The following is a 27,039-nucleotide window of genomic DNA, read 5'->3' as shown; positions in this document are numbered from 1 at the left end:
AAAGACAGAGGTATTACTAAATTCCATCATATTATTAATAAAAACTATTTTAAACCGTTCAATAATTTAGTTGATCAATATAATGTACCCAGAAATCATTTTTTACATTTTATCTCTTTAAAACACGCTGTAAATAAATGCATATCCTCTGAAAGTATGTCTTTAAATAGCCATGAACTGGAAAACACACTTTTTAATCAAGATACATTTAAGAAATTAATTAAACTATTTTATGGAATAATAAATGAACACCACACTAGAAATGCAAATGATGCATGGATGATGGACTTAAACATTTTAGATGAAAGAGACATATCATGGAATGATACTTGGAAAAATGCCAATAAGCCCTTTAGAAGCAAAGATAAACTGACTCAATTTAAGATATTGAATAGATTGTATTTTACATCTTCTCAGCTGTTTAAAATTGGTGTAGTAGATAGCAAGTTATGTATGAAGTGTCGGGCAGCCGAGGCAACTCTTGTTCATTTATTGTGGGAATGTCAGAGAATAAAAGAGTTATGGTTGAAAACAACAAAAGAAGCAACCACAGTCCTTAATATAAATATCCCAATGACACTGCAAACTTGTATTTTTGGGGATCTCCATCAATTTAGTAACGTGTCATCAAAGAGTAAAAATGCATTTCTTTCAATATGCATAATAACAAAAAGGGTAATATTAAAAAAATGGATAGATGTTGATAGTCCAACTCATACTGACTGGTACACACAAGCTATGGAGATGATATCAGTAGAAAAAACTGCATTTAGTTTAGATAATAATGAGTCATATATTGGAATATGGGATCCATGATTTAAATTTGTTTTAACTATTAAATGAACCAAAATATGATTTATTATATCATTGTGGAAAATATTGGACACAATGTGTTGTCAAGTTTATGAGATGCAATGCAAGTGTAAGCCACTTTAACACTATTGTTCATTTTTATTTTTATTTTTATTAATGTTTTTAATGATAATATCAATGAGGGATTTTAATCACTGCTATGTTGAAATTGTAACTAATATAGATACTGTTGTTGATAATATTCATTTTTGTCTCACTACTTTTAGATTGTTCCGTGTCATGTTTGTGTGTCCTCAATTGCTCTCAATTGCTCTGTTTATTGTTATTCTGAATGTTGCTGGGTCGGGTTTGGTTTTGAAATTGTATTGCATTATTATGGTATTGTTGTGTAAAAAATAAATTAAAAAAAATCGTTTTTGAATCGAGAATCGTGTTGAATTGAAAAAAAAAATTGATTTTGAATCGAATCATGACCCCAAGAATCGATTTTGAATCGAATCGTGGGACACCCAAAGATTCACAGCCCTAATAATAATGCAAACTATATTTGAATGTGTATCTAATTTTTCTCAGTTTAATCATTTGTATTACAATTGTACACCATGCACATTTGTGCATTAGTACACATGATGGATAAGCAGGGTAGTCCTACTGCATTTGTACATCTATTCACTAAAGTTATGTTAAACCACACCCAAACCTGTTTACCCAATTACTTTTTTCAATCGCCTTTTTTTCTTTCTTTTTTATTCACTACTCAGTTTGTCAGGTTAGCAAGTTTGTTTTTCAAAACCTATTCAACATTTTAAGATTTTTTTTTTCTTTTTGCTAGCAATATTTTACATGTTTAAGAGCAGAATGTTTCTCACAACCCTGCTACACTTGTACATCTATACATTAAGGTTAGGTTAAGGTCAATAATTGTGTTACTCTTTAACTATTTGTGTGTACATACCTTACTGATTAATATTGGCTGATTTTCACATACATATTTCTAGTTATTGCTTTCAACACTTTCAACTGATTTTCAGTTGTATTTCTTAAAAATAAGCTCATATATAAACAACTAGCTTTTATTTGGATGAAACAATGTCTAAAACTAATAATGCTAAAGTTTTACAATGCATTTACTTTTGTGTATTTACTTTTGTTTAGCTGCATCATTTCTAAGTGATTTCTACTACTTCTTGTAGGAACATTGATAATTCAACAACCTAATAATAAATAGATTGCAATGTAATTGTACTACTGCTATAGTTCGGGCAGCATTAAACTCTTATAGCAATATATTCAAGTGTTACATTTTTTTATCTTGTCAAATTAAATATATATAAATCATATCAAATCATAGAGGCCAGAAGGCGGGACATACACATCGGATGACAGGGGGCGGGACATACGCACCGGATGATAGGGGGCGGGGCTTAGGGGTCGTAAATCATTTTGATTAATGGTTTTTTTTGACAGTTTGACACAAAGTGGGTCCTTCATTCTCTTATGTTGCTCAAAAAGGTTAATTATGTCTTCTTATTCATATACTTTTTCAAATGTTATTGTAATCAGACCATATTTTCGGTATTAAAAAATTAAATAAATAAATAAATAAAAAATAAATAAATATATATATATGTATACAATATATATATATATATATATATATATATATATATATATATATATATATATATATATATATATATATATATATATATATATATATATATATATGTATAATCCGAATTAAAACAAAGCCACAAGTCATACAATATTCAAATTTTAATAATTTCAATAACCCCCTTGGCCCCTTCTTTAAAAGGGTTTAATCCACTGACTCCACCGCCATTCTTTCCTCATCGGAATTAATTGAGCACAAGCGAACTTCAGCAGGGTTAGGTTGCCCCCCAAAAGCACAAGTCCGAGGACAAGAAAAAAGTTGAGAAGAAGGCCAGGAGTAGGAGCAACGGAGCAGGGGCCCAGGACATATCTATCTATCTATCTATCTATCTATCTATCTATCTATCTATCTATCTATCTATCTATCTATCTATCTATCTATCTATCTATCTATCTATCTATCTATCTATCTATCTATCTATCTATCTATCTATCTATCTATCTAAGTTTGATTTATTTTTCATTCCCCACCATGTTTTCTTTTGTATTATAATACCTTATACTTCTAATACTGTTAGATACTGTTAGTTGTTTTGTATGTTAGTTTCTGACTGATATCTAATGTATGCGTTGTTGGTAATGTTTCTGCTGCATTGGTGCTAAAATAAAAATGATCCTGGTTTAATGTCACCGCCCAGCCACTAGTTGGCGGTAGCGCATCCGTCCTTCAGACACAGAAATATATGAGTGCGCCACAGTGATATAAATCCAGCGAAGAAGAAGCCAGCCACTGTCAGCCCAGCTGGTCTCACGCGTGTTTGTCGATTTGTAATATTTACACTCTGCATAAGAAGTATTGCCATGGAGAATGATATTATTGTCTCTCTTGAGGATTTAGGGTAAGTGAATGAAAAAAAACCTATGCGGGGGTATTAATCAACATACATCTGGTATTTGAAATGCTAGCCATATCTGTCTACGTTAAGCTAACGTGGCGTGACTGGTCTAGTTAAAGCTGTACAGTACTTTCTAACGGCGGTCTGACATTAATTTCCGTCCATGTAATCTACAAATGCCCAAGTTAAAGTCGTGATGACCAAGCAGTGGTTTATTTAGAACGATTTTTAAGATTACTTAGTTGGAATTCAGATTTTTTTTGCCCTCAAGTGACATAGATCGGATATTTTTTGCCAGTCCAAACACTCCAAAGTGCTCCAAATATGATATTTTTTCATCAGCTAAGGGCCACATAAGGAGGTAGTCCGAATCCGTTTTGAATCGGATCTTTTCAAATGTGACTGCAGTGTCCGGTGTCACTACCCGACCGGTTCCGAAAAACCCGATCGGACCACGCATTCGCAAAGGCTACGTCACTTCCTGCCAACTTCTTTTACGACAGTTATGTTCGTGCACGCCATTACTGTTGCCATGGTTTTCTGTTTTGTAATCTTTATTTCTATAATATCGATCAATCCATTTCTACCGCTTGTGCCTCTCGGAGTGGCGGGTGGTGCTGGAGCCTATCCCCGCTGCATTTAGGCGTAAGGCGGGGTACACGCTGGACAAGTCGCCACATCATCACAGGGCCAACACAGATAGACAGACAACATTCACACTCACATTCACACACTAGGGCCAATTTAGTGTTGCCAATCAATTTATCCCCAGGTGCATGTCTTTGGGGGTGGGATGAAGCCGGAGTACATGCAAACTCCACACAATGTAATATAAAACATTACATTCAAAACAAAAACATAGTATTTTGAAACCCAAACAATGTGCTCAGCAGCCTTAAATGGCAAAAAAATCTCTCCTTTTTGCAACTTTATTTACATCAAATATATCAGTTCACAATACTGACAGATTATAATTCTACTTTTTGTTAAACTGCAGATATTAAAGGGTTCATATTATGATTTCTTGTTTACATCTAAAACACTCCTTTGTTCAGTTCAGTTCAGTTTCAGTTTATTTCGAACATGCATACAATACAATGTAATACATCACACGATTCCACTTGTTTCATTACAACTGTTGTTTCAGTCTTATTTACGTGCCTCCAGTTCGACTGTGTCTTCTCCCTGGCCATTTTGTTGTAGTTTTTAGAGTTTCCATAGCAGGTCTACAGTGTTTCCCATAAACTGCCAAGATACCTGTGGCGGTGGGGGCGTGGCTATGGGCGTGGTCACCATGACATTATCGAGTAATTTGCATAATTTATTACAATGATTTGATTTTCTCTAAAAAGGCTCAAAAAATGTATACTTACTAATTAATAATAACAGTTTTGTTTTTAACGTCCATCCATCCATCCATCCATTTTACAATATAATTACAACACTTTATGTACATATTTATTTACAAATTTGAACAATAAGTTATTCACTGAAATATATTAATTGTGGTTCTTACAAAAAATATATCTTATAAAATATAAAAGCTAAAATGTCTCAAAGCTCTGCCCCTTTAATTAGTGCATACTAAATAATTTAACTTTAGCCTACTACTACAACCATATTATTTACCAGCAACATAAAGTGAAACAGAGGCAGAGGTGTCCTGCCACAGTCAGTAACAAATAAACAGAAAACAGTAGTGGTGGTAGATAGACACAGAGCTTCATCAAACATCTGATCCACTGAACAAAGAGCTCCAAAATTTTTTAACTTTAGACTGCCATAAGTTTTACTCCCTACACTTAACCATGTGTTTCCTACTGCCTGCAGACTTTGCACCCTTTGTTATATACACATGTTGTGTTTCTAATATAAATACATTTAATAAAGTCAAATACAAATAAGGCAACAAGAGAAGTATCCTACACTTCTCTTTTGTAAAGTAAATCTGAACAGCCGATATGGGCATCTACATCAACTATATGATTTGCCTGAGAAGCTGGAGAGGACAAAAGAAAAACATTTTTTTTATTTTTTTTTTTTCCTTTTTTTTTATTTTATTTTTTTAAATTTGTGGCGGACGTAATTCTTTCGTGGCGGGCCGCTACAAATAAATGAATGTGTGGGAAACCCTGGGTCTACTAACAGACTACAAGTAAAAACTATACGCCCGGTACGCTATTTTACTATTAATAGAAATGGCAATAGCGGAAGATGCATGTTTATGTACGAGCCAGTCTGCCTTATAACAAGAGGATAGTGGAGAAAGAAGGAGGTTATTGACTACAGCGCAACGTACTCGGGGTACATTTATACCGTATATTGATAGGATAGGATGGACTTTTATTTATCCCACAATGGGGTAATTACGTTGTTCCAGTGCACATTTTTACATACAGTAACAGAAGTAAAGCGTGATGAAAAAACATACTACATATTGTTCACTAATATGTATAGATAGAAGATAAAATACAACAAAAAAAAACACTAAAATCAGTATTGCAAACTACGAAAAAAAACATCACAGTAATCACATAAGTCCTTTGTAAATTCTCATGGCTGTGGGTAAAAAGGACTTGCGATAGCGCTCCTTATAATAATCCATTGACGGTTTTCCCAATTGTGCCCATTCCCAACAGCTTGTTTGGCGGAAGTATGAAGGAAGGCAAGATCATTTTATAAATAGCCCCGCAATGCCTCCAAGGTTTGATTTAAAGTTTTCGGGACTTACGCAGATCCGAAATACACAAGAGGTAAGAAAAGTTGGTTTTAAGTTTAGTGCCTTGTTTAAAAAAAATGTATATTACAAAAATAAATTATGCAATGGGAGTCAGTGGCGCCGCCGTGCATTATTCATTGCAATGATAGAAGAGTGAATGTGGTTGTAATTACAGCAATTATATGATTTTTTAAAATCTACACCTTGTTCATTTAAATATTCTTGTTCCCTTTTACTACTAGGTAAGCTATTCTTTTTTTAAATTTATAAATACTAATTATAAACCATTGATAAAACATAAAAAGGCAACTTTTCTAATGCAGGACAAACAGGCTGTTGCTTGAGCAGTGGGTATTAATATGTACTTCACTAATGATTCGTTTTTAATATTAAGTAGTTAACCACATTCTACATGCGTAAATGTGACGATTGTGTTTTTTTTCTTGTACTTCTTACTGAATTTTTGTTGGTTTGTGTTGGTTAATGCCTTCATGGTTTATCTTGGCTGAGCTTACTAACACAAGTACTGTATATATTAGCAGCACAACAATGCTGAATTAATAAGAAAAGACTAAAGTTGTAACTTTCACTGAATATTTGAACATTTTTGTGTCATCATAGGTATCAAGGCCCACTATTGGAGGATGGGGCTCTGGATACCAGTGTGAATGGTGGTGCTGCTTCACCAGAGTTTACAAAGCTCTGTGCTTGGATTGTATCAGAGCTCAGACTTTACTGTCAACTGGGGGAGAATGTCCATGCCACAAACTGTAAGAACTAAAATTTGTTTTCATCTTCAAAATAGCTTCAAATAACAATTGCAACGTTAACTAGAATATCTATAGACAATGAATCACATTTGAATGACATTGTTATACAGTAGAACCAACCTCCTGTAAGTCAGTCTCGTTCATATCAACAAACCGTCTACAGTAGAGATACAACTTTTTCACTTCTCCTTAAGTATTGGGTCTATGTACCCACATTCGATATAATATCAGCTAGGGCTGGGCGATATGGCAAAAAAAATGACATCTCCTGCCGCACCCCCCTCGAGAGATCTAGTTTCTAATCGCATAATCCAGGTGTGTTAGTCCGACTTTTAAAAAACCGAACACGATTGGATTAAGGTGTTTCCATGGGCTGTAGAAGGCTTATTTAGAGCCGAACTATTTGAGAAATCCGACTAATTTAGTGTATGGACACCTACTGACTGTGAACAAGGCGCTGTGTCACTCCGCCAGAAACAGAGTTCCTCTGTATTAGCACCTACAATAGGATGGTTGGATATGACGTCATATCCCTTTTTCTTCTTCGCTGCTTAATTCACACGATGTTCAACCAGCTCGAGCCTAGCAAGTGAAAGTGTGTGTAGAGTTTGATCAGAAAATGCTGTATTGCTGTTCTGTTCTTGGCTGTTCCAGTCATTCAAACAGAAAGATGGGAGAGAGCAATCATAGAGTCCCGAAATAAGTGGTTTATGAAGGTAATAAAGTCAATGAAAAAACAAAAGTGCGTCGAAGGAAATTGCTCTCTAAAATATCACTTTCATCATCTAGTGAAATTCAATAGGACCATGCTTGTGTCTGCAGCGATCACTTTGTAAAATGTTTGTTTGAACATTTAATTTGTTTGACAAAACTTTCTGTGATGCAATCCAGTTTATTTTCTGCTATGTTATTAGTGTTTGATAGCAGAAGTAAATGTGGAGAAGGGGCAATAAATCACATTAGTTTGTTATTTTGTGTTTTTTAAGCCTAAATATATAACCACGAAGAACTGGTTGTGCAAATAAACTAATGTCATGTTAAATCTAGAGCTGCAGCTATCGAATGTTTTAGTAATCCAGTATTCTATCGAGTATCCCGATCGATTAATCGAGTGATCGAATAAATCATATTTTTGCTTAATTAAGGTTTAATTAAACATGTTAAGATATGCCCTCAATTATAGTGTTTGGCCTAATTGTCTTTTAGTTCCTAAACGCCTGTTTTCATTATTGATGGCTGACATGCACAGCTAAAATGCGTCCGTGGTTGATTGTGCCAATTTGTGTGTGCTAATAAAAACAAGTGTGCTCACAGCCCTATGTGCTGTGTGGTGTGACCGCATAAATGAAGTTCTTGTCTCTCGTGCGTTTTTGATGATTATTATACGGTGCCGTTTAAATGGTGGTTTCTCCACGCAAATCCGCTGAGCTGTTTTCAACCTGCCAACAATGTGCAAGCTATCTAAGTAGCATGTGGTTGCATGACTTAAATAACCCGAATAACTTTGCACAACTACTTTTGCATGGTTACTAATGAAAGGCTAATTGAACACGACAGCTCGGATAGCATTGTTCGCTTTCAACACCTTTTGGCGGCATTTGATGACTTCGCGGGAGCGAGAGAACACATCCTGGTTATCATAATGAATAACATTTATTTTACTTACACAACTTTTGCGTTTACATTTGATAATAGATGACGTCCCTCAATCGGATGCTTTCTCGACGGGTGCTACAGCATCGAACTAGTGCTATTGTGGTATGCGAGCTCCACTTAGCAATGTTTGCATACTACTGCGTTTTCCTTCGATTTTAGTGTGAAGTGTTCCCACACCTTAGACAACTTTCGTCGCTTCTTAATTGCCTTGTTTTGCTATGACGCTTGTCCACTGCTTTCTGCGGCGTCTGCCATTGCAAGTTACCGTATGTCGGCAAAAAAGTATTCTAAACTCAAGCGTATTTAAAAGAGCGGTGTTGTGCAGTGCAGGGGGCGTATTATCTGTGACGTAAACACGCTGTGCAACACCTGAACAGTCCGTGCGAAACGTGAGCTTTGACTACTGTTTACTAAACAAGGCAAAATGGCGTTAAAAAAAAATTAATGAAGCCTCGAGGCAGCGAAAATTCCTCGAATATATTTTGTACTCTAATTACTCGAGGAATCGTTTCAGCTCTAGTTAAATCCATCCATCTTCTTCCGCTTATCTGAGGTTGGGTCGCGGGGGCAGCAGCCTAAGCAGGGAAGCCCAGACTTCCCTCTCCCCAGCCACTTCGTCCAGCTGGGAGACATAGTCTTCCCAACGCGTTCTGGGTCTTCCCCGTAGCCTCCTACCGGTCGGACGTGCTCGTAACACCTCCCGAGGGAGGCGTTTGGGTGGCATCCTGACCAGATGCCCGAACCACCTCATCTGGCTCCTCTCGATATGGAGAAGCAGCGGCTTTACTTTGAGCTCCTCCCGGATGACCAAGCTTCTCACCCTATCTCTAAGGGAGAGCCCCGCCACCCGGCGGAGGAAACACATTTCGGCTGCTTGTACCCGTGATCTTGTCCTTTCGGTCATAACCCAAAGGTCATGACCATAGGTGAGGATGGGAACGTAGATCGACCGTTAAATTGAGAGCTTTGCCTTCCGGCTCAGCTCCTTCTTCACCACAACGGATCGATACAGCGTCCGCATTACTGAAGACGCCGCACCGATCCGCCTGTCTATCTGACGATCCACTCTTCCCTCACTCGTGAACAAGACCCCGAGGTACTTGAACTCCTCCACTTGGGGCAAGATGTCCTCCCCAACCCGGAGATGGCACTCCACCCTTTTCCGGGCGCAAACCACGGACTCGGACTTGGAGGTGCTGATTCCCATCCCAGTCGCTTCACACTCTGCTGCGAACCGATCCAGTGAGAGCTGAAGTCATGTTAAATCCTATTGATAAATATTTTGATTGTTGGTCCAATCCACTGTATTTTCTGTCTTGATTTTCATAACAGAATCTAAAAGCTTAGTTGTTGTGCAGAAAAGCCAAGTGCTTTATTTGACATGGATGACCACATTATGGCGTCCTTGGTGATAGTTGTTAGCATCTATAATTTATCCTTAATAGTATTAATAAACTAGTTGAATACATCTCTTGTACGCTCAACAGCACTGAATCTTGATATCATGAATGCTTTATTTGTGGAACCCTCAGATGTAAAGACATAATGTGCCTCCAATCTTTTCTTCTCGAAATACCGTGAGTGTCAAATGAAGTGAGGTAGCAGTAACCTCTTGGTGATGATAAATTGTTTAAATCTATTTTTTCTTTTTTTTTTTCTTAAGAGTGTTAAAATCATCCAACTAAAACTTTTTTTTGTTCGCTTTTATACTTGCCTCTAAACCAGGGGTCTCAAACACGCGGCCCGCGGGCCAATTGTGGCCCGGGAGACGTTATTTTGCGGCCCCCACCTTAATATGAAAGTTTAATGTTAGTGCGGCCCGCGAGTTTTAAATGAATGGCGCTTGACAGCGTTGTGTGCGGAGCTGAAGAAATCTACCAATCACGGTGTGGTATGAGGCTCTCGACAATATCGAGGGCGTGCCGTGATGGCACTGTCATCAGTGTCCTCTAGAATCTGTCACCGCATCATCTTTTTCTCCATACTAACAGCGTGCCAGCCCAGACACATGTTGTATGAGGCTTCTAGAGACACACGCAGGTTATTGCAAGACATACTTAAGGAACAGCCATACATGTCACACTGAGGGTGGTCATATTTTATTTTATTTATATTTTAACACTGTTACAAATATGCGCCACACTGTGAACCCACACCAAACAAGAATGACAAACACATTTCGGGAGAACATCCGCACCTAAACACAACATAAACACAACAGAACAAATACCCAGAATCCTTTGCAGCCCTAACTCTTCCGGGCTACAAAAACACCCCCGCTACCCCTAACCCCGCCCAACTCAACCCCCCCCATCTCCCGAATTCGGAGGTCTCAAGGTTGGCAAGTATGCATTGATGTCACTTGCGTAATGCAAGCAGAGAAACATTTTGCTGCTTTTCTATGACACACGCTCTTCCTTCCTCCCTCCCTGCCTCCCTCCCTCGCCCGCCTGCTCGCTCCCGCCCCCGTTGTAAACAGTCCGGGCGGGGAAGACGAGCACTCCGCCGAAGGAGCGAGCGACAATACAAAAGTGTGGTGCACTGGACCCCAGCGCTGATACAGACGTGGTGATGTTAACCCGTTCGGGGCTAATTGTGCTACCGTAACTGTAAACTCCACCCCCCACCCTCCTCCCGTTGGCTCCAGACAGAGACGATTTTTGATGCAATATTTCTTTCACAGGGGCACCCCGACGTGTCTTATTTCATTTCATTTCATTTTTATTTATCTCCTTCATTGATGTGCATCTTTGATCGATAGACAATTATACCTCAATTTTTAAATTATACATTTACACACCAATGCCTGAGAAGGAGCAGGATGAAGAAACATCTTATATTTTTCTGCCCCCTTCAACATAGTACGTAGTCTTACTTAATGATATCATATAAACAAACAATTACATCCAAATATAACGAAAACAAACAAAAAAACACAAGAAGTGCAAAACTTCATGATGTACAAAACGAACAAAAAAAACAAAATAAGTAGTATACACCTCACAGGATGATACAAAACAAATACAAAACTAGGCAAAAAATAAGTAAAATAATAAATATAAAGCAAAATGTAAACAGTTATGGCTGTCCATATGATCTCATTGTTCTGTCCTTATATATTTTTTCAATTGGAATATATTTTTACAATCTTTTATCTCTTGTAAAGAGAATTCCATAGTTTAACCCCCACCACTGATATACACATTTGTTTTAAAGTTGTCCTTGAATACTGATGTTTGAAATGACCTTTTCTTCTATGCTCTTCATTCTCAGAAGTGATGACAAACATTTTTTGTAAATTTGCTGGTAATGTTTTACTTTTAGCCTTAAACATGACACATAATGTCTGTAACTTTACTAGCTCCTGTAGTTTCAATAAACCCGAATTAATAAATAATATGTTAGTGTGTTTTAAGTAATCTACTTTATGAATAATCCTTATAGCTCTTTTCTGTAGTTGATACAGAGAAAGTTGCGTTGCACAAGGAATACAATTTGAAACGTCATTATACAACTAGACATGCTGAGGAGTATGCAAAATACTAGGGGAGTGAACCGGGTTGCAAATTTTAAAACCAGTCTACTGAGGCAACAAGATTTCGTCAAGAATTGAAATGACCTTTTCTTCTATGCTCTTCATTCTCAGAAGTGATGACAAACATTTTTTGTAAATTTGCTGGTAATGTTTTACTTTTAGCCTTAAACATGACACATAATGTCTGTAACTTTACTAGCTCCTGTAGTTTCAATAAACCAGAATTAATAAATAATATGTTAGTGTGTTTTAAGTAATCTACTTTATGAATAATCCTTATAGCTCTTTTCTGTAGTTGATACAGAGAAAGTTGCGTTGCACAAGGAATACAATTTGAAACGTCATTATACAACTAGACATGCTGAGGAGTATGCAAAATACTAGGGGAGTGAACCGGGTTGCAAATTTTAAAACCAGTCTACTGAGGCAACAAGATTTCGTCAAGAAAGCAAGCGAAAAGAGCGATGCAGCAGTCAAAGCTAGCTACATGGTGAGTGAGATGGTTGCTAGGGCGGGAAAGCCATTCAAAGGAGGTGAATTCATTAAAAAGTGCATGTTAGATTTTTTTTAAGAAATCTTTTCTTGCGGCCCAGCCTCACCCAGTTTCTGCATCCAGTGGCCCCCAGGTAAATTGAGTTTGAGACCCCTGCTCTAAACCTTTCAAAATACGCCTAAATCTACACTGATTCAGGTGAATAAACGTAGCCCTAATGGGACTACGACTATCGCCTGAAACCCGGAAGTGCCCGGATGTCTCTCTAGGTCACGTGATTGTAACCCGCCTATAACAATGTCACTATACTTTGGTTAATATGCAGGTCAGTGCATGTAAATGGAGCATTTTTGGCTGTGTTTGGATGTTTTTTTAGAGGGTTTCATAGACGTAATACTAGAATCCCAATTGCCTTGCTACATTTTAGCTGCCTTGTGCTGTCAGTTTTTTATGATCTAGAAGGCACATGAAAGGGAAAAATGTGTCTTCTTGTCTCACATCGTGATTATAGATGTCTCCAAAAAAAGTACAATCTTCCTTTTAATATTAGACAAGGAACTGCTTATGACATGTTTGCTTTTCTATGTGCTGCAGGTCCAAGTGAGGCAGAGAGCTTCCAGCTGGAGATGAGCGGGTTGTTGTCGGAGCTGGCTTGTCCTTACTCCGTCCTCACCAGTGGGGATGTCACCAAACGGCTTCTCAACAGGAACCACTGTCTCCTGTTACTCTGTAGGATTACCGTTTTTCCTGTGTTTTTGCCTTTTATGAGACAAGCTACATGGCACATTTATCTTCACTCACTTAACAAGTCTTTCATACTTTGGAGGAAAACAAGGCACCTCATCTTTTTAAAATCTTAACTGACAAGCTGTATAAGTCCTGTATTTTTTTAAGGATACACAATCTTTTTTCCAAGCCAATACAGATATTTTCCTGCTTCTTAAAACTGATACCAATAACTTAGATTTAAAATTTGTGCAGACAAGGGATGTAACTATAAACGGTGATAACAACTATGGTAAAACTTGCCACGGTTAGTATTATCTTTTTGAAATAAAATTATCGAAAAACTGATCGATAACCACACTTTGATAAACTCACAGACTGACTCGTGCTAGCTCGTTAGCTAGCTTGAATGTTAACATGAATACAAGAGTAATTAACGTCTTTGCCCATCAAGAAACAACATACCCCAATCCAAACTTTGTAAAAACACATTAAAGTCTGAGCAGCTTAGATATTCAATTGTGCACATTGAATCTACAGTCTGTGCTGACTTAATAAAGAGTGATCGATCTATACTGAGAAGAATATGACACAGATGGATGTTTTTAAAAAAACACTATTAAAGCAGACTGAGGTCTCTACAACATGAAGTGCACTCACATGATGTCATATAAACCGGAAATGAAGCCAATTGAAAATATTGCCTTCATCAACGCACTTTTATTAATCTTTATCAATAAAGAAATCTAAAACTTTTACAAATTAAATGGGAATATAAAAATATTCAAACACTGAAATAAAAATATGGTTCTTAAAAAGCCAGAACAATATTAAATGTTTATTTTGCAAAGAAAGTATATTAGTATTCTGTGTGTATTATTTTAGTTCTTTTTTCTAATTTAAATTGGTTAAAAGACTTTAGTGTGTTTGTAAGTACTTTTTGAACACATTCATCAATAAGCAATTATGATAACTGATAATTTTGCTCACAATAACCGTGATAGATGAAATTTTCTTATGGTTACATCCCTAGTGCACACCTTTTTTCTGCTGGTTATGGGGCAACTTCTTTAGCAGCAGGTGCCTTTGTAGGCTTTTGAAACACTTGTAGCGACCCTGTGTCAGTTTGTTTACAAGGAGCTCAGGGAAAGTTTAAGACTTCTTATGAGGTCGGAGAAAAGAAGCGCTTGATTTGCTCACCTAACCCACCTACATGTTAGTGCTGCTGTGCGATATTGACAAAAATGTATGTCCTGATATAATTTATATCCCAGTAATGATATGCATCACAATAAAGCATTTATTCCTAAAATTATAAATAATACACATTGTGCTTAACTTTTCTCCTTTTATTTATAAAACACATAGTTTAAATGCAGAGGGTAATTTCACCACACCTAGTGTGTGTGTGACTATCAGTGGTACTTTAAATTTAACTTTATATATACAGTAAAAAGAAAACCAATTTGAAAAAAAACAAATTCTCGTACCAGCCCTTTTCGACAATGTGTACTTGGTGATGTCCACTGTACATATACATTTACAGTTGTCTGCTGTACTGCTTGTCATTGACTGGTTTGGTGTGTTTTTATTTTCATCACTTTGCGGTTTTGAGGTAGCGTTAGTATTTTGTTGCATTTTAACATTCTCGCTGTACTGTTCTTCATTTTGCGTCTTCAAGTGATTAGAAAAGAATAGACGTCTTCAAGTCGCTAACTACTTGTTGACAGATTGTTGTTGTGGTTCTGTCGGTCTGATAATTTTAATGCAAAACAAAGCCAAACATAGTAGTTCCTCTTCACTTTTCTTTGTACTTCTTTGGGTTTTGTTGGTTTAGCTTCCATTGTACCATTGTTGACATCCATAATGCTGTCATACTCTGGCTGTAAAGTTATTTTTAATTAAATAAAAATGCTATTGCGAAGTAGCAATGTTACTACAGTTAAGGCCACAATTTAAGCCAGATGTTGAAATTACGATAATAACAACAATTATATCGTACAATAGACATTTTTACGTTTTGTTATATTAGGATTTATATTGTTTTATTAAAAAGCACCAGTACAATCTTGCATCATTAAAGCATTTAAAAAAACATTTTTAATTAGTTTTCGGATTTAGCGGCATGATGTCATAATTGCTCATATCGCCCCAATAATTATTTGCTCAATATATATTGTGCACCTAGTATTTTTTTAATGAATAATACTGAATTAGTGAGAAAAATACAGGTATCTTTCTTCCCATATTACCTTATTTATATGGTAACAGAGACACCATCTATTGGAGATGCATATTTGTTTAGTTACTTTTTGCTGTATAATGATTTGAAATTACTGTTTCTAATATTCACAATAACCAAGTGTAACTTTTTATTTAGCGTTTTTGGTGTCGGAGCTTGAGGCTTCCAGAATGATCCTGGTAAACAGACCCCAAAAGAAAGCAGAGGAGTCTGACAGCCCAGCCTTCCAAGAACTGAAGGGCATTTGCGTGACATTGGGCATGTCCAAGCCTCCAGCCAACATCACCATGTTCCAGTTCTTCAGTGGCGTAGAGAAGAAGGTCAGTTTGGTCAATTTTGTTACTTATTATTGGTTCATGATTATTTGAAATAGGGCGGCACAATTAATAAATTTTTAAATTGTAATCTGATTAAAACTTCCAAATTTAAGTATGACGATGGGAACAAAAGAAAATTGATATTGGTTTTATCATCCAAGCTAGGCTGCTCCTTTTTGCCAGAGCGCTATTGTCAGGTTCAAACACAGAACTATCTATTAAACGAGACAAGAAGCAAGGAATCAGGCAGAGACAGAGTTCAATTTTGCTCATGAGGAGAAACGTATTGGGCTGCACACTCAGTTACAGTCTCACTACGCTCGGAGGGGCAGTCCCACACGCGCCTCTTATTTATTCAGGAGTTTCCTAGTTAACATCACTGAGGCTGCCTCTAAAGAGAGGGGTCACACATTATGCAAAGCAGCTCCAGTACGCACAATACGTGACGGAATGTGCTGGGGGCCTTGTGATTGCCTTGTCTCTGCGTTGTCTGTGTGCTGTCGCCTTATCTTCGTTAAGATCCTGGTATGTCCTTGGCTGTTAGCGGGCTAAAACAAAGAAAACATCTGCGGCGAGGCCACCCCTCATATGCTGTGGAAGATGACAAGTTGTGTGCCCTTGCACGAAGCAGAAAAGGGCACAATAGATAACTATAGCAACGGCCTTTAAGCATTAGAGTTGTGTGATAACTTATATATAATTATTCTAACAGTCTGCATAGACATGTGGCTCCCCACACACACACGTCAGTGGTTCCCATGTATTAATTTATTTGTGGCCACACCTAAATGATTAACTGAAGGTTTGGCGCTTCCGGGTTTGCCCTCACTCACTAGCAAATTATAATGGAAGTGTGGCGGATGCATCGTTAATCCGCTTTACTACCCACCTCATACATATCTGCTTTGCCAGAGAAGATCTGGCAGAAGGATTCTATGGTGCCAGTTTTGTACTGTGGACGTACTCATGCTGAGGCGAAAGCTTGAACATGAATACATGTCGGTAAAATAACAAACTGCAAAAGTGGCTGGCTGGCTAACTTCTCAAAAATTGGTCAAGCTGGCAACCGTGAAAACCAGAGAGACGTTCTCAGCATGTGCAAAAAGTCTCCAAACTTTGCTCAATGGGCATCTTACGAATATCACACATGCTATTAGCTAATTAGCCATCCATCCATTTTCTACCGCTTGTCCCTTTCAGGGTCGCGGGGGGGGGTGGGGGGGGGCTGGAGCCTATCTCAGCTGCATTCGGGGACAAGTTGGCAATTAAAAGGGAGGCAGCAATTAATGGTGCAAAATGCATTTTGCATGACCAACAAAGCCACTTCTGCTGTCACTACCACAACTGTAAGCTGCTGCTACCACTACAGACAAATTAAATAAATAAAAATACATTCTCCGATGAAACGGTCTTGTGAGGCAATTCTAATATAAATAAATAAATGATAAATGGGTTATACTTGTATAGCGCTTTTCTACCTTCAAGGTACTCAAAGCGCTTTGACAGTATTTCCACATTCACCCATTCACACACACATTCACACACTGATGGCGGGAGATGCCATGCAAGGCGCTAACCAGCAGCCATCAGGAGTAAGGGAGAAGTGTCTTGCCCAAGGACACAACGGACGTGACTAGGATGGTAGAAGGTGGGGATTGAACCCCAGTAACCAGCAACCGTCCGATTGCTAGCACAGCCACTCTACCAACTTCGCCACGTCACGACAGTTATTGTAAAATTTTCAACTATTCAAGATTATTATTGTCAAATGCTTGCAATCGCGTGTATGCAGACAATTGTAAGTTTCGACTTTATATAATAACCATATGCGGTAGGACATGGGCATAACAAATTTTTAAGTGGCATTAAAAAGCAATAAATTAGATCTGCTGATACCTGAAGAAACCCTGATAATAAGGGGATGATACTCAGACTTGGCAACGTTGGACAAAGTATCAGCAAAAGAGATGCGCATTAGTCCGCTCCCCAAGGCAAATGCTGTAAAACAGGGGTCACCAACGCGGTGCCCGCGGGCACCAGGTCGCCCGTAAGGACCAGATGAGTCGCCCGCGGGCCTGTTCTAAAAAAAAAAAAAAAAAAAAAAAAAAAATTTAATTTTTTATTTTTTTAAATTAAATCTACATAGAAAAACACAAGATACACTTTCAATCAGTGCATCAACCCAAACAACCTCCCCCATGCACACTCATCCACACCCACTCACACAAAAGGGGTTATTTCTTTCTGCTACCAATATTCTGGTTCCCACAACATAGACAACACATCTGCAAGGGACAGTCCCTGAAGCACACATGATTGTATAGGCTGCTGGTCCACTAACATTTTCCTAAAATTACTATTTTTTATGTAATTATTTTTTATATTGTTTTACTTTCTTTTTTATCCAAGAAAATGTTTTTTATTTATTTATCTTATTTTATTTTATTTTTTAAAAAAGGGCCTTATCTTCAACAGACCAGGTTGTCAATGAAATTAGATTTGTTTAAAGGGTTTTTTAAACCAGGCCCAGTCCAGATAATGTCCAAGTCGGACTCAGCAACACACACTTTCATTCATGTACACAGAAAAAAATTAGGGAACACAACAGATTGCATATAATTTATAAACAAAATTACATTTTCAAAATAAGCATTTATGTACAGTCCAGATTATGTCCAGGTCACTCAAATTAGGGACCACAACAACAGATATCATATAATCTATAAACATAATTATACTTTCAAAATAAGCCTTTGAGGACTTCTCATCTTTTTTTTAATGTTTTTTGGCATCATTATCGTTTTCAACCATGTAACTTTCTAAAGTTAGAAAATACTGAATAAATGTTTTAAAGAAAGTAATACTAAGTGAATATCTGTTTTTGGCCTTAAAAATAAACATTTTACCGAGTACTATAATTAAATTGACTAAATCATGATTGTCAATGAACTCTCCTAAAATAACAGAAACCACATTAAGCTTCATAAACAAACCAATCCTTAAACACATTTTTTCAACTTCCACCCAAAACAAAGACACAATATGACAATACCAAAACAAATGTAGGGTGGATTCAGGCTCCTGACAACAAAATCGGCAATCATCTGACTCTGTCATATTCCATAATTTTAACATTTTCCCTGTGGGTAAGAAGTTATAAATAATTTTAATTTGAAAATAACAATTTTGCACATCGATAGTGGTTTTATAGATTAGTTTGAATATGGCATCCCATGGCAACGGGCAGTCAAAAAAGTCCTCCCATTTTCCATTTGTGTTGTATGAGGCAGCCTTCAAAGATTTCTTTATTAAATAAAAATGATATATTTTTCTATTTATTTTAGTTCCTTTTTGCCAACTAGAATTTCTTATTAGAGGTTTACAAACTAATAATTTAGTAGTTCCATAATTAATTATTTGTTTCCATCTTTTCCCAATTACTCCAGTTAGTTGATAAAATGCAAAGCTTGAGCAAGCATCACCATACATAGCTCTAAATTCATCATACTTCATAATTTTACCATTCTCATTGATAATATCATTGACAAAAATGATTCCTCTTTCAAACATATTTTTCCAAAAGAAAGGCTTTCCATCTATTACAATATTAGAGTTCATCCATATTAACTGCTGCAAAATATAGTCTCTTTTTTCTGGCACATAAAATTGAAAACACCACTATGAGTGGATTGTTTCCTTTACGAACCCCGCCATGTTTCACAGTAGACTCTCTGGGAGGGGATCACTTGTAAAAAAGGATACAATTTCTTTTGATACAGTACATGTTTTTTGTCCAACAGGACATTTGTGTACCACTCAATGTTTAAATACATCTTTGGAACAATTGATGCTTTTAAAGACAGACACATAGCTTCAAAGTTGAGAAGTTTCAGGCCCCCATATTCATACTCTTTGTACAAAACCTTTCTTTTAATCTTTTCTGGTTTGCCGTTCCAGACAAAATCGAAGACCCTCCGCTCATAAATCTTAAAAAAGTTTTGTGATGGGGCTGGTAATGACAAAAACAAATAAATAAATTGAGGAATAATTAACGAGTTGGCAATAGACATTTTACCATACAAGGTTAGGGATTTCCCTTTCCATAATTGCATAACTTTGTCCTGCTTTCTTAGTCGATTATCATAATTTACTGAGCCTAGATCTTCCAGATTTTCTGGGACAACAACACCAAGTATGTTAACTGGTCCATCTGTCCACAAAACAGGCACTTTGCATTCCATTCGAAAGGACGTTCCCTTTAGATTTCCGATCCTTAACATTTTACATTTATCATAATTAAGCTTAAGGCCAGATTGCTGTGAAAATATGTCCAAAAGATTAAAAAGGTTCCGCAAACAATGAGGAAAAATCTTATCTTTGTGAATCAGCCTTTTCTGACATGAACTTCATCAAGAACAAACACAGAACACGCCTCACTGATGCACATCTGCAAGACTCACTCAGAGTTGCAGTGTCAAGTTACACACCAGAGTACAACACACTAGTTAACAGCATGCAATGCCAGGCTTCCCACTAACTGACAAAGAAACAGATAACAGATTTGGTGTCCAGTTCAAAGTGTGACATGATTTAAAAATTTGAGAGTTTACTTTTGTATTTTACATGAGTTATTATTTGTACAAACATGGTGCAAAGTAATTCATGATTTGTCTAAAAATATTAGTGGCTAGCTAGTTAAAATGGGATATTGTGATTTCACAAGACTGTCTTAGAAGTGATCATTTGAAAATGTTCAATTTGAAAAATGTGCACTTAGAGAAAATATAAAAATAAAGTGTTGCATATTGATATTTATCTGTTTCTATATATATTTATTGTGAGAAATCATTTAGATGATCAGTGTTTCCACAAAGATAAATATCATTAATTATTAATAATAACAGAGTTAAAGGTAAATTGAGCAAATTGGCTACTTCTGGCAATTTATTTAAGTGTGTATCTAACTGGTAGCCCTTCGCATTAATCAGTACCCAAGAAGTAGCCCTTGGTTTCAAAAAGGTTGGTGACCCCTGCTGTAAAATATTATTACATCATTGCATAAAACAATGTAGTTGTTTGTAATACATCCCGTTGTATTGATTTTCAAACACTATTATCTGAAAGTTCGTTTTTTATTTTGAAAAGGCATTTTACATGGAAAAATGGTGGTGTTTTGGGAGGATCAAGAATAGATTAAATACATTTCAATGAGCGGGGCCGCGTTGAGATAAGAGTGTTCTGAGTTCCGATCTTAGTCCTGGAATTAATTATGCTCGTAAGTTAAGGTACCACTGTACAGTATATCAGAATCAGATTTATTGGCCAAGTATGTTTAACACACAATGAATTTTACTTGCTTGACTGTGCTCACTTTTTTCAATGCAAGAAACAAAAAGAAAAATGCTATATATTAAATTGACCATGTGAGATTTTGAAAATAATCCAAAATACCTTTTAAAATGTGCACCTAATTCTTGTTCATAAAATGGCATGTTGTATTATTCTATTATGGAAAAAGAACCGTTCAAATAAATATTAATTGTTTTCTCACACTGTGCATTTATTACATGTTAGCTGAAAGAAGCCTCATGTCGCGTACCACCACATCATATCGGAGAGCCTTTGCTGAAGAAGGCCTTTGGACCTGTGCACATGGTAACACATGATGAATAGTACAGTTGAAATACACTCAACTAAAATAATTTTTGAGTTGGCTGTTCCCTTCCCAGGAAAAAATAGAAGCCGTCAACCAAGCACTTGTGAATGAATATGAAGTGCGGAGGAAGATGTTGCTGAAACGTCTAGATGTGACGGTGCAGTCTTTCGGTTGGTCAGAAAGAGCAAAGGTATGTGGCCTCTCATTTGGACATCCAGACCCGCCCTTTTGAAAGTGTGAGGCACGCCTCCATGAGGGTGGGGTTGGTAGAGGACTTCAGGGGTATTTTTAAAACTTGGTGTTCAAAATAAGCATCATTTATTTTTTTCACGCTTTGCAGTTACATTTCTTGCTAACAGCGATTACAATCTTGGATATGTCAAAGATTAGCAACAAAAGAATTTTTTTCTACAGCGAATAACACTCATTCTTGGCCAAAAATGTTTTATTGCCTTCCATTAACCACATTTTTTTCATCTAACTGCCATCACGGTATAAAAGCATGCCTTCTAGGCATGTAATGGTTAGCTGTGTCCTGATCCAATGTTAATCAGTGTGATATCAGCAAAAAAAATGGGATCATCTTGCATGCAAAATGTTCGTTATAATTTCCTGCTGCGTTTTTTCTGGTGCAACGCTGGAAAGCCAGTAACATCTAAATGCCCTCCAATAAACACACAATGTTGGTCTTTTCTTTTTTTTTCATTTACAAACGTTAAACATGGTAGACTTTAGGTTACGAGGAGCTGCCACCTACACAACAGCTAAGCACACAAGCTAGACATACTGTAAGAGTCCTTCACTGAACAATATTGCAGAGAAAAACAGCACATTTGTTAATATAAACAAGTATCAAATAATTATTGCCGCATATTACTTACTAGAGATGTCCGATAATGGCTTTTTTGCCGATATCCGATATTCCGATATTGTCCAACTCTTAATTACCGATTCCGATATCAACCGATACCGATATATACAGTTGTGGAATTAACACATTATTATGCCTAATTTTGTTGTGAGGCCCCGCTGGATTTATTAAACAAAGTAACAAGGTTTTCCAAAATAAGATAACAACTTCAACTCAAGTTATGGAAAAAAGTGCCAACATGGCACTGCCATATTTATTATTGAAGTCACAAAGTGCATTATTTTTTTTAACATGCCTCAAAACAGTAGCAAGGAATTTGGGAAATGCTCTCTCTGAGATAATCCTAATACCCTCTACAACTATGGGAAATACTATACTTTGACTTTCACAAAGTGCATTATTATTATTATTTTTTTAAACATCTCTCAAAACAACAGCTACAAAAACAATGAAGGCACACAGCTTCAGTCCAGAGTATACTAGAGTAATAAAGTAAACAATAACATAGTTCTCCTTTAGTAGACTGCCTGGCATACTGTATAACAGGAAATTATAAACTGGGCTCAATCTGCCCTGCTCTAACGTATTTGTATGAGTAACACAAATGCTGCAAGCTAGTGGTTAGTGCTTGAAGTGGCCTAGCAGTCAGCCAGAGCTTCTGAAATGCTGCGTTGAGACAGGGTACCTCCGTTCACTGCAAGCTGCTTTCGGTGTTTGCTTGTATTCATTGTGTATCTCCTTATGATTCTTGAAGAGGTGGGAGATCAAATTGCTTGTATTAAAGGAAGACGTCTTAGTTCCTCCTCGCATAACCAACTTTTTGCAGTCATTGCAAATTGCCAGTTTTTTATCCGTCAGACACATTTTTAAATAATCCCAAACCATAGACATGGTGTCGTTAGTCAGTCACCGAGCGAGCTCGCTTGTTAGCCACGGCTACAGCACAGGCAACAACACACTCTTGTTGTTGTTATGCTGTGCTCGCGGCGGTTTGATGAGGTCATCCAGCGTCGCCAGTAAACCTCTCATGCTGCAGTCGTCAACTCCTGTGTTGTGTGTGTGTGAGAGAAGGGAGAGGGGAGGGGCTGCTGACTGGAAGACGCAACTGTTCTGTACTGCTCCCTACGTCCGTGTTTTACCGGATATGTACAGCGGCGTTTTAAAAAGTAATTAATTTTACTTTTTGAAACCGATACCAATAATTTCCGATATTACATTTTAAAGCATTTATCGGCCGATAATATCGGACGGACGATATTATCGGACATCTCTATTACTTACACATACAAAGTCTTCATGACAGAAGTGTATTAGAAATAGGGAAGTAACAATGAACGGTATTAATAATAACCGCGGTACAACTCCCGACTGTCAGTATTACTGTTTTAAATCAAAATCATCCAAATACTGTGATTGATGACGGCACTTTGAAAAACTCACGGATGACAGGCGCCATCTTGCTAGCTTAGATGCTAACCGTAAAACGAGACATTAAAGGGGAACTGCACATTATTTCGAATTGTGCCTATCGTTCACAATCATTATGAAATACATGACGATGGATGTTATTATTATCTGAGCCAAGGATGTCGTTGTGGCTTGTGCAGCCCTTTGAGACACGTGTGATTAAGGGTTATATAAATAAACTTTGATTGATTGATATAATTTTTTTGCATTCTAAATATTAAATAAATGCGATCAAAAGCCTGTTTACAATGGTGCCTATGGGAGCCGTGCAATTATGTCTACAAAGCCCTTAAAAAAAACATCCAAACACCTTCATTGAGGTTTTATATACATGATACAAGTATATGGGTTATGTAGTAACGGGCAAATTTATAATAACATTTAATATTTACGTATTTTGATCATTTTTAACATATGCAGCGCATTCATTTAAAAAACGCATCACGTTTGCTTTTTTGCTTTTCTTCATCACTGATTGTTACTCACTGCAGACTTCATGAGAGCGAACAAACATAATAAAACATCACTTACTGTGCAATGTGTGCTGTCATTAGGAAGCCGACTGCTAGGATGTTCATATATTCCCATTAAGGTGAAGAATGACTCATAATCCTCACGAAGAAACGGGGTGGGAGGGCAGGGGGACCAAGTGTCTTTTTGTGTCGTTCTGCTCATTTTTGGGTCCTAAATGGCTGTCAAAGTGTACCAATTTGTCGGAATACCTACTCAGACTTCTTCTGTCCAGGTGAGATGCATGATTTATGATCTACAATAAACTTAGGGAGCAAAGAAGTGAGGAAGCAGCAGACCACTTGATGTAAACATAGGGACACACGTAGGGATGATGTTTGATAAGAAATTATCGAGTTCGAGTCTATTATCGAATCCTCTTATCGAACCGATTCCTTATCGATTCTCTTATCAAGTCCAGATAGGTTGTTGTATATGGAAAAAAACACAATATTTGGTTTAACAAAAGCTCACTTTTATTATATAAGAAAACAATTTAATCTAATAAATAAATAAATATTGACTGTTACCCCCCTAAAAAAATAAAATAAAATAAACATTGACTGTTGTTACCCAAAGTATATTAAGTGGGATTTTTCAGAAAAACAAATATATACAGTAACACAAAAACAACCTGTCTCTGTGATCACTATAGGTGTATAAATAATAATATAGTGTTAAATAAAATCAGTCCCTTGGGCACAAAACTGGAAATAATACAGCTCTCCAAAAAGTGCAATTCTGCTGCTATTTGACACAACTGTTTATGATGCTTTGACATGTTTGCACTTTAAAGAAAGAAAGAAAATTGTATGAAGAGAAAAGTTGTTTGCAAATGTGGTTACAATGCTAAAAAAGGAAAAGTTAAAGCTAAAAAAATAAATACACCTTATTGAGTTAACATTGTTTCTTTATAGGGGGAAAGATGTTATGAGCTAGGGAATATAACAACTACACTACCCATCATGCAAAGGGAGTGACGAGCATGCGCGGTAGCCCCGAAAAGTGTTGTTGCATGTCGTCCGTCACCCGTGAAAGTAAACGTCAAGAACTCAGCCAACACGCCTCGTCTGCATTATTTATAAGGCTGAAATGACGCGTCGACGTCATCGGTTATGTAAATACGTCGACGCCGTTTTTGTGCGTCGACGCGTCGCATAATTACGTCACACTACCGTCATGGCGGAGCGCAAAGCAGACTGTGCGAGTGAGGGGAAAAACGCACGCCAAAAGTCGTCAAAAGTGTGGGAGTATTTCAATACACAGCCTAATAATGTTGTATGCACACTGTGTCGAGCGGAAATGGCCTATCATAGCAGCACAACGGCTATGAACGAACATTTGAAAAGAAAACCATCAACCATCAACTAGTCAATCGTCCGCGTTAGCATACGTTGTCATCATTACACAAAAACATGAATGTGTCATTTGTATCTGCTAGGGGTGTAACGGTATGTGTTTTGTATTGAACCGTTTCGGTACGGGGCTTTCGGTTCGGGACGGGGGTGTACCGAACGAGTTTCTAAGCTAAAGCTAACTTTAGCTGCTAAAGTCTTAACAAGTTGCTTTGCTCCTCTGCCTCTGTCTCAGCACGCAGCATTGTCCCACCCATACAACCATCTGATTGGTACACACGCAGCATTGTCCCAGCCACACAACCATCTGATTGGTACACACGAAGCATTATCAGCCAATCAGCAGTGCGTATTCATAGCGCATGTAGTCAGCGCTTCAGCGTCGAGCAGATAGGTGTTTAGCAGGTGAGCATCAGGCAGCGGACTCTCCCCAAATGATAATAAACACCTCCCAGTCAACTACTAGTAACATCACTATGAGCCCGTTGACCTACTAGAAACTTAAACTGCAGCTCAGCTCGCTCGCAGTCCTGGCTTGAGGTGAAGGCTAATTACCTCTCAGTTCCAGCCACATCGACCCCTTCTGAGCGCCTATTTTCAGCTGCTGGGAATATTGTAAACAAGAAAAGAAGCAAAGCAAGTAGACATGCTAACTTTTCTTCATTACAACTGTTAGTCACTCACTGGAATGAGTAGAATTGGTTATTGTGTACTGTGTTGGACTGGATGTTTATTTTGCACATTTTCAAAGCAATACTTAATGTTTACAGTGCTCCAGAATATTTAGATTGGCACTTTTTTGTATTGGATGTTTATCTTTATTTTTGCACATTTTAGCAAATAAGCAATACTTTCACTTTTGTTGAAATGTTTACACTGTTGTTACAGAATATTTCGTTTTGCACTTTTTTGTATTGGATGTTTATCTTTATTTTTGCACATTTTAAAGCAAAATAAGCAATACTTTTACTTTTGAAATGCTTATACTATTGCAGATTATTAAGATTTGCACTGGATGTTTACTTTTATATTTGCACATTAAAAAGCAAATAAGCTACTTTTAATTTTGTTAAATGTTAAAAGTTTTAAATGTTTACATTGTTACAGAATATTTTGTCATGTTGTTGTCAATGTTGACTGAGTGGCCATACTTTTTTTTTTGTAAATAAAAGCCATGCCTTTTGAAAAAACTGGCCTACTTTTATTTTTTCATCTTCATTTTAAATAAAATAAAATAAAAAATAATCGGTAAAAGGAAAAATAATCTATAGATGAATCGAAAAAATAATCTATAGATTAATCGAAAAAATAATCTACAGATTAATCGATAGAAACATAATCGTTAGCTGCAGCCTTAATTATTTATAATTAGACAGACAACACATATACAGTGTGAAAA

General features: G+C 37.0%; 1 protein-coding gene across 2 annotated transcripts in view; it reads left to right on the top strand.

Annotated features, from left to right (window-relative positions):
* The window catches only part of fam98a (family with sequence similarity 98 member A), a 51,686-nt gene that overhangs the window by 10,000 nt on the left and 14,647 nt on the right, over positions 1-27,039 (top strand). The window contains exons 1-6 of one of the 2 annotated variants that reach the window (XM_062058968.1): positions 3,187-3,326; positions 6,664-6,812; positions 13,091-13,225; positions 15,603-15,784; positions 21,356-21,436; positions 21,511-21,627. In XM_062058968.1, the coding sequence (XP_061914952.1) occupies positions 3,289-3,326; positions 6,664-6,812; positions 13,091-13,225; positions 15,603-15,784; positions 21,356-21,436; positions 21,511-21,627 (702 nt within the window). In that variant the 5' untranslated portion in view covers positions 3,187-3,288. Of the gene's footprint in view, positions 1-3,186; positions 3,327-6,663; positions 6,813-13,090; positions 13,226-15,602; positions 15,785-21,355; positions 21,437-21,510; positions 21,628-27,039 lie in introns of those variants that run through there. The other variant, XM_062058969.1, reaches the window with a different exon arrangement.

The sequence above is a fragment of the Entelurus aequoreus genome, linkage group LG09, assembly GCF_033978785.1.
Source record: "Entelurus aequoreus isolate RoL-2023_Sb linkage group LG09, RoL_Eaeq_v1.1, whole genome shotgun sequence".
Classification (NCBI taxonomy): Eukaryota; Metazoa; Chordata; class Actinopteri; order Syngnathiformes; family Syngnathidae; genus Entelurus; species Entelurus aequoreus.
This window is presented reverse-complemented; position numbering and strand designations above follow the sequence as displayed.